The sequence below is a fragment of the Labrus mixtus genome, chromosome 23, assembly GCF_963584025.1.
Source record: "Labrus mixtus chromosome 23, fLabMix1.1, whole genome shotgun sequence".
Lineage (NCBI taxonomy): Eukaryota > Metazoa > Chordata > Actinopteri > Labriformes > Labridae > Labrus > Labrus mixtus.
Genome location: NC_083634.1, coordinates 19278085 through 19286672, shown reverse-complemented (window position 1 = coordinate 19286672; position 8588 = coordinate 19278085). Strand labels below are relative to the sequence as shown.

The window sequence follows — 8588 nt, the reverse complement described above, 5'->3', positions numbered from 1 at the left end:
GTTACAGCTACATGTTACTTAATAAAGCGTAACTATGAAGGTTTGTCCTCTTGCTCACAAAATCATCATTTAGCCACTAACTCTTAATTTTACCTCTTAAGCTTTGACAAAAGAGGTCACGAAACAGCAAATGCTCTCTCTCCTCGGCCTCTTCAATTTCGCGATGCGCGTTATTCCCCAGGGCCGCTTGTTCATTTCAAGACTGCTGACTATGGATTCTTCTGTGGGCAAATCTGCATGACGTCATTCAGGTAGATGAAGGGTGCCGCTCCGATCTGAGATTTTGGGCAAGTCTACTGACCCATTGGAACGGGGTGATGTTTTTTTTATGACGATCTGGTGTATTCCTCTGACTCCATCAAGTTTTTTACGGACACAGCTCCCTTCGTAGGTTTTGGAGGGTATTTTCAAGGCCAGTGGTTTGCCAGCAAATGGCCTTATTCTTTCCCTAATCTTGTTTCCTCCTCTGCGCTGTGCGAGATTTATCCCATAGCAGTAGCCTGCTACGTGTGGGGGAATTCCTGGAGCCGCAAACGCATCGCAGTTCAGTGTGACAATGAAGCAGTAGTTGGTATCATAAACAAAGGCCGCTCTGCCTGTCCAAAAATCATGTCATTCATGCGATGCATAACTTGGCTTTCTGTTCAGAAAAAAACTTTATTATCACTGCCCGTCATGTGCCAGGTCACTTCAACACTATTGCTGATTCTTTATCCCGTTTTAATTTCCAGGTTTTCAGGAGTCTTTGCCCAGAAGCCAGCTCCTCACCAGTAACAGTTCCACCTCTAGAGTCATTGGCCCTGTATTAAGTCAGCCCATACTTGAGTCTTATTTAGTTACAGTCAGATTTTACATGAGGAAGGGTTTGGTCGCATCAATTTCCACAATTTCCCAGTTTGGGATCAATAAAGTAATTATATTCTAACTATTAAGTTATATGATTTTGCTTGGAGAATGTTTGCTATGTTTTGTTTATATTGAATGTGCCACTAAAGCCCGTTACTGTTAATGTCGTTTGCGCTTTCATTTGTCATTGTATGGACGTACGCCATTTCAAGCCTCCGTATATAAGAGGTCTTGTAGCAGGCATTCAATTTAACGCTAGATGTTCCAATCCTTCTTTTCCCAGCCTATTTTCCAATCCGGCCATCAAACTGCTGCTAAAAGGTATTTCCAAAGTTGCCCCTTCTAATAGCGACAACAGACTCCCAATTACTCTTCCCATGCTGCACTCAATGCTCTCAACCTTAAGACATGGTTGTTTTTCTCCTTACGTTGATTCCCTATTGGATTGTTGTTGTTTTTTTAGCTTTCTATGGGTTTCTAAGTATCGGGGAATTTAGCACTGGTGTGTCATGGCCTCTAGATTTTGGACTAGAGGATTATTCTTTCAATCATTTTTTAACAACTTCTGAGAGACAGAAAGAGAGAGATAGCTCTTCAGGTGAAAAAAAAGTGACCTGTGGGATAAATACTAAAATGTAAACATATAATGAGGCCTTACATTAATATGAAGGGTATTAAATGTGGACCTCGTCTGACCAGTTAATCCTGTACACGTTCGCAGGTCACTTGTTGCCTCACTGCCCTGATTTATTAGTTCAAGCCCATCTCAATGATAAGAATTGTATTTCCTTGTCACTTGATCTTTGGTCGGCCTCTAAAGTTGTTTATGCCCTAAATTTGATAAGGTACTGAGGAAATAAAAAACAATTACATAACAGATAAGTAACTGTATATAAGAGCTGACCTGTTCTTCATCTCCACACAGGAAAGCTGAAGCTACAAGAGAGAGCTGAGAAGAAAGAAGACATCCTAATCCATTCATCACTTTAAGTATCTGCATCAACTCAGCCATGAAGCTGCTGACCGGGTTGCTACTTGTCTGTGCCACGATGGCCCTGACTAATGCTGCTGGTGAGTGTTAACAGACAAATCAAGACCTAAACAGAATAGAGCATCAGTATGCACGTTTTGTTCATGAAATGAAGAAACAGCAGATGTCAGTTAAATGGTGTATTTAACCTCACATCTTTTCCAGAAGCACAGCCTGATCGCATGATGGAGGAACCATCCATTCAAAAAGAACCATCCATTCAAAAAGAACCATCCATTCAAGAAGAACCATCCATTCAAAAAGAACCATCCATTCAAGAAGAACCATCCATTCAAAAAGAACCATCCATTCAAGAAGAACCATCCATTCAAGAAGAACCATCCATTCAAGAAGGTGAGTTTGTGTTTGTTCCTGTTTTTGAACAAACAATGACTTCAGATTTTCATTTTGTCTCAGTGCAAATGCTCTGTTGAGCAAACAGAGAAATACAGTTTTATAAAGCAGAATATACATCTGGTTCATTAGTGAGTTGAGTTCCTTCCATAGTTGTTGTTTCTTGAAGAATGACGAGGACACAAAGCGACTGAAAAGTATCATCAAATCATGATTGTGTTGCATGGCAAAAATAAGAAGAAGCGAGTCACTGACTTCTGTGTTTAACCTCCAGCTGGTTCAGGAGCAGAAGAAATGGCAGTGGGAGCATCCAACCAAGAAGGTGAGTTGGTGTCCTATTTTTCTACAACAACAAAAACAACAACTTAACACGTCCTGTGTTAAGAGGAGCACTTTTATTTGTCCTGTTTTAAGTTCCCTTTAAATTTGAACGTTGGGGACTTAACTGCTAAATTCCACCAGATGCCCTCTGCAGAAGATACGCAAGGCTTCTATTTTTGCCAGAGGCCGGAGCGTGGCGCATCACTTTACCAAATTGCAGATCGAGTGGGCCGGCCAGGAAGTCGGACACTGAAACAACATTAAATCCAGTTAATTTTCAGAATAAAACACTCCACTAGATTGTATTTCTCTGTACTACATTAACAAACCGTCATAATACTTACTTAGCTGGTAGAAGCACAAAAAAGAGAGACAAATCCAAGCAAGTCCACTCTTTCCCTAAGTATGTTTGTTGTTGTGTTTATAGCGGTTTTATACCTAATACATCGTATTATCTTGCGCTGTTGTGGGGTGATTCTGTAATTATCATGGGTAATTGGTCCTTGGTCCTTAGTTTAGCGACTCCGGCTGTCCGGCGTTGCTGCTCCGAGCTGTTTGCAGTTTGCAAACAATTAACATTTAAAATTTGTTCTTTGTTTGTTTATTTAAATTAATGTGGTGTGCAGGGCATAGTTCTGCCATTCAGTGTGGTATTTAGGACCCGTCTGGTTTTTTTAAATATTGACTGCTGTGTTGAATCTCCAGCTGTTCCAGAAGCACAGCCTGATGTAATGGCAGTGGGAGCATCTATGGAAGATGGTGAGTTGGTGTTACAACTAGTTTATCAGTGCAAAGGCTCTGATAAAAATGCAAACATTCAAAGCATTGTCTAGCTTAGGTGCACAAATGAGGTTTCACTTTTGTGCCTTCTACATTCAGTTCTTTCTTAACTTTGTTTGCAGATGATGGTCACACTGTCCAAAGATCAAGCGCTTGTCCCAGTGGTTGGATTCAACACTACAATCGCTGTTTCCTCTTCGTTAGAACATCAATGACTTGGACTAATGCTGAGGTAGTGCGCACGCCCCATGTATGGAGGCTGTAGCGGGCGGCCCGGCTTCACATCCCACCTGTGGCCTCCTTCCCGCATGTCGTTCCCCACTCTCTCTCTCTGATTTCTGACTCTATCCACTGTCCTGTCTCTCCATTAAAGGCATAAAAAGCCCAAAAATAAATCTTTAAAAAAAAAAAGGGGAGGCAATCGCTCAGTCCTTAGCAACTTGGGTTGTGAACAGGAGGCTAGCTGGATCATGTACGGGTACGGACCACAGTTTGGAAAGTGGTCTGGTTGCTGGTGGATTAGAGGAGGGTAGGGTAGGGTAACGTTAAACCAATATTTTAAGAGTTGGGAGTATAAAGGCATTGGTCTTTGGCTTGCACATGTTGTTAACTGGAATATTTTTCAAAATGTTTCCTCTTTGTATTACTTATTTTATAATGTCACATTATTGGCCTTCACACAGTGCTACTTTTTTGTCCCTCATTTCTGCAGATAAATTGTCAGGCTCGAGGTGGACGCCTTGCATCAGTGCACAGCTTTGATGAGTATCACTTTATTCAGGGAATAATATTGAGGCAGACTGGAATGTATCCATCTACATGGCTTGGAGGCTCAGATGCACAACAGGTATCTTAATGATTACACAAAATCTACATCTCAAAGTGACAGAGCAAAGTTATAAATGTGTGTGTGTGTGTGTGTGTGTGTGTGTGTGTGTGTGTGTGTGTGTGTGTGTGTGTGTGTGTGGGATAGGAGGGTACTTGGCTGTGGAGTGATGGATCACGTTTCAGCTATGTGAACTGGTATCCAGGACAGCCTGACAACCAACATCACTATCAGCACTGTTTGGTGATGAACTTTGCTGGTAAGTCAAACTATGTTATTTTAGCTTCAAGTCGAGTAGAGAGGGGGGTTGGAGGTGTGTCTCTGGAGGAGAGCGGAGGCTTCGGAATAGCGGAGGTGTGGCCAAACAGCAGTTTGTTTTGGTTTCATGCTGGTGCTCAACGGCGACATCTACTGGATCATTGGGCAAAGTTGCTAATTCTTAAAAAATAAGAAAACTATGATTAGCCTGTCGATGCAATGGATTAGTATGCATCATGTGTGACTGACTCACAATAAAAGGCACACAGTCCTTTTTAGTGAAACAACAGCAATGGGAAATGTTATGTTCACTTCATCTTATTTTCAACTTAAAACAGCTGTGATACAGATGTGATCGCACTATTCAGACAACAACAATAATAACACTAAAGTACTTAACAATTTCCATAATAAACTAAAATAAGCATTTCATAATTGACAGTACAGATTATCTGTGTTTTGACAGTAACTGACAGTTTCTTTGGAATCACAGAAACAGTATTTGTAATGTGTGTAGTGATGTTGGTGTACGGAATAAGAAGACATATCTTTTGTTTTTGACATTTACAGATCAAAAAAGATGGGATGATTTGCAGTGTTATCACCAACACCCATTCGTCTGTTCAAAGACTCTTGAATCCTGCCTTGGCTGACGAGCATGTCAAGAACTCCAACTCATCAGTCTCATATTTAATCTGAAGGCTCTATATCTTATCTCATAACTCTGTTTTTTTCTTACTATCGCTGTAACGCTATTTAAGGAATGAAGTGTCAAGTAATTCAAACAGTAGCTGGACTGTCTCTTTGGTTTTATGCCTCTAATAGGAGCAGGATCGATGTGTTGTGGAAGGAATGCATTTTGCAAAATCTTCATTCTGGAGAGTTAACAGTTCTTTGTTTCTGTGCTCAATTAAAAGTCTTAAGCATCAAAACAAGCTGGTGCATGGTCTTTGTTTGGTCTAAAGAATTTATTTCCCAGATTGCAAAGTTCTCATCCACCCATTATCTTTTTCCTGTTCGGGGTTGCAGGGGGGTTGGAGCCGATCACAGTAATGGGGGAGTAACCATCCCTCCGACCCCACCTCTATCCGCCTGCGAGACGCCAACAGAGATTAAGAAACACTTCTCATCAGACTTCACTTTAAGCTTTCATACCGTAGGAGCAGGTCCTGCTGAACATTTCTTCCTGCCAAGTTATTGTTCAAATCAGACATAAATAAATCGTCAAACAAATCACATCATATAGAATCATTCAAAGCAAACATTCATTTATAACCGCTATGATCCTCCTTTCTTAAATCGATATTAGACCTGCTATCCACTGAGGCAAGAGTCCACAGTAAAACAGATTATTTTAGTATGTTATACCATCATAATTTGATCATGAAATAAGAGTCTCCTCAGCTATAAATGTGAAGTATTCAGAACTCCAAGAGTGATACATATTGAGTGCGTTTGAATGGACTTAAGTATCCCGATTATGATCATATTCGGGATATGGCACTAACATGCACACTGAGAAACCAGGTTATTCACATCTCTGTTTACATGATAAATACTAGTATCCTGGTTTAAGATTAGTGCAGGCATCTGTGATGACACACTTATTGTGAAAAGTCCAAGTGATGTTGTCGTCCTAAGTCGTCATTCATGGACACCCATGGACATGCTCTTGGGCTACATTATTTTCATTTACTTTTGTCACAAGATTTGGGGCGAAGTGTGACTTTTTTGACTGTTTCTGATCATCGTGGAATGATAAAGGTATCTTACTATCTGATCATTAAGGAAACATGTTGAAGTGCTGGCTTCTCTGACAACAATGCAGCAGCCAGTATGTCCTCCTTCTAACTTTAGATTCTGCTCCTGAATGCTCTGGATTTGTTTGGACCAGAGAAGGTAGGCGGTTTTAAGACACCCCCCCTCCACACGGCTGTTTTGGACACCCCTCAGTTTGCCAGATATGAGAGCAGTTATCAGGTCAACAGGTGTTGCAGCGATGGAAGCGGGTCAAGAGAAGTGGTTCAGATGGAAGTGATTGTACTAGGGGTGCAGAAATGCAAAATGTTCTCTAATCGATTACTCTTCCCTTTGTTAAAGCGAACACTCGAGTAATCGTTTTGTAGTTCTTTTTTTTTTCTGTGATTCTTTTCCCCCACGTGAGGCCCCGCCCCCAAATATGACGCGATGCCGACTGTATCTATTGATTAATTTGAATCTTCTGGATTTTAATAATTGTTAGTAAAAGGCCTACTTTGTATTAACATTCAAATATGAAATGTCTTACTTCAACAGACAGCAAACCTCAAATAAAACTTCACACAGACGTGTTATGACCGTTTTAACACTTTATTATAATTAGAGCAGTGAGTGTGGCGAGCGGACGTGCAGACATCAATGCGCACTCATCACACGTTGAAGCTGTTTTGACAGAAACATTCTGTTAACAAAGACTACAGTCTGCAGTGTGGAGCGCACTTTATACAGTCTGCAGTGTAGAGCGCACTTTATACAGTCTGCAGTGTAGAGCGCACTTTATACAGTCTGCAGTGTAGAGCGCACTTTATACAGTCTGCAGTGTAGAGCGCACTTTATACAGTCTGCAGTGTAGAGCGCACTTTATACAGTCTGCAGTGTAGAGCGCACTTTATACAGTCTGCAGTGTAGAGCACACTTTATACAGTCTGCAGTGTAGAGCACACTTTATACAGTCTGCAGTGTAGCAGTGTAGAGCGCACTTTATACAGTCTGCAGTGTAGAGCACACTTTATACAGTCTGCAGTGTAGAGCCCACTTTATACAGTCTGCAGTGTAGAGCACACTTTATACAGTCTGCAGTGTAGAGCTCACTTTATACAGTCTGCAGTGTAGAGCGCACTTTATACAGTCTGCAGTGTAGAGCGCACTTTATACAGTCTGCAGTGTAGAGCGCACTTTATACAGTCTGCAGTGCAGAGCACACTTTATACAGTCTGCAGTGTAGAGCGCACTTTATACAGTCTGTAGGGTAGAGCGCACTTTATACAGTCTGCGGCGTAGAGCGCACTTTATACAGTCTGCAGTGTAGAGCACACTTTATACAGTCTGCGGCGTAGAGCGCACTTTATACAGTCTGCAGTGTAGAGCACACTTTATACAGTCTGTAGGGTAGAGCGCACTTTATACAGTCTGCGGCGTAGAGCGCACTTTATACAGTCTGCAGTGTAGAGCACACTTTATACAGTCTGCAGTGTAGAGCACACTTTATACAGTCTGCAGTGTAGAGCGCACTTTATGCAGTCTGCAGTGTAGAGCGCACTTTATACAGTCTGCAGTGTAGCAGTGTAGAGCACACTTTATACAGTCTGCAGTGTAGAGCGCACTTTATACAGTCTGCAGTGTAGAGCGCACTTTATACAGTCTGCAGTGTAGAGCGCACTTTATACAGTCTGCAGTGTAGAGCGCACTTTATACAGTCTGCAGTGTAGAGCGCACTTTATACAGTCTGCAGTGTAGAGCACACTTTATGCAGTCTGCAGTGTAGAGCGCACTTTATACAGTCTGCAGTGTAGCAGTGTAGAGCACACTTTATACAGTCTGCAGTGTAGAGCGCACTTTATACAGTCTGCAGTGTAGAGCGCACTTTATACAGTCTGCAGTGTAGCAGTGTAGAGCACACTTTATACAGTCTGCAGTGTAGAGCGCACTTTATACAGTCTGCAGTGTAGAGCGCACTTTATACAGTCTGCAGTGTAGAGCACACTTTATACAGTCTGCAGTGTAGAGCGCACTTTATACAGTCTGCAGTGTAGCAGTGTAGAGCACACTTTATACAGTCTGCAGTGTAGAGCTCACTTTATACAGTCTGCAGTGTAGAGCACACTTTATACAGTCTGCAGTGTAGAGCGCACTTTATACAGTCTGCAGTGTAGAGCGCACTTTATACAGTCTGCAGTGTAGAGCGCACTTTATACAGTCTGCAGTGTAGAGCACACTTTATACAGTCTGCAGTGTAGAGCACACTTTATACAGTCTGCAGTGTAGAGCACACTTTATACAGTCTGCTGTGTAGAGCACACTTTATACAGTCTGCAGTGTAGAGCACACTTTATACAGTCTGTAGGGTAGAGCGCACTTTATACAGTCTGCAGCGTAGAGCACACTTTACTCTGGTAAATGAAGTTACAATAGAAC

General features: G+C 41.8%; 1 protein-coding gene and 1 long non-coding RNA gene across 6 annotated transcripts; one reads left to right on the top strand and one right to left on the bottom strand.

The window, feature by feature from the left end:
- Positions 1-1776: 1776 nt before the first annotated feature.
- LOC132958835 (ladderlectin-like) lies at positions 1777-5153 on the top strand. Of its 5 annotated transcripts, none has more exons than XM_061031905.1 (7): positions 1831-1914; positions 2108-2230; positions 3257-3310; positions 3454-3563; positions 4044-4178; positions 4305-4416; positions 4986-5153. In XM_061031905.1, the coding sequence occupies exons 1-7, from the start codon at positions 1857-1859 to the stop codon at positions 5066-5068; spliced, it is 675 nt and encodes a 224-aa protein (XP_060887888.1). In that variant the 5' UTR covers positions 1831-1856; the 3' UTR covers positions 5069-5153. The 5 variants fall into 5 exon arrangements, with proteins under 5 accessions (XP_060887892.1, XP_060887888.1, XP_060887889.1 ...); XM_061031906.1 differs by lacking the exon at positions 3257-3310 and adding an exon at positions 2505-2552; XM_061031908.1 differs by having other exon boundaries at positions 1856-1914; positions 2180-2230.
- LOC132958837 (uncharacterized) lies at positions 1811-2319 on the bottom strand. The gene is made up of 2 exons (XR_009666842.1): positions 2180-2319; positions 1811-1914 (listed from the first exon to the last, which is right to left on the bottom strand). It is a non-coding gene; the product is annotated as an uncharacterized LOC132958837 (long non-coding RNA).
- Positions 5154-8588: the final 3435 nt, after the last annotated feature.

What these genes read in the sequence shown, in the direction of transcription:
- LOC132958835 (XM_061031905.1), top strand. Translation starts at nt 1,857, where the DNA reads ATGAAGCTGCTGACCGGGTTGCTACTTGTCTGTGCCACGATGGCCCTG. An exon ending in AGAACCATCCATTCAAGAAG is followed by an intron (nt 2,231 to 3,256) that starts GTGAGTTTGTGT and finishes TTGAATCTCCAG; the next exon opens with CTGTTCCAGAAGCACAGCCT. An exon ending in TGACTTGGACTAATGCTGAG is followed by an intron (nt 3,564 to 4,043) that starts GTAGTGCGCACG and finishes TCATTTCTGCAG; the next exon opens with ATAAATTGTCAGGCTCGAGG.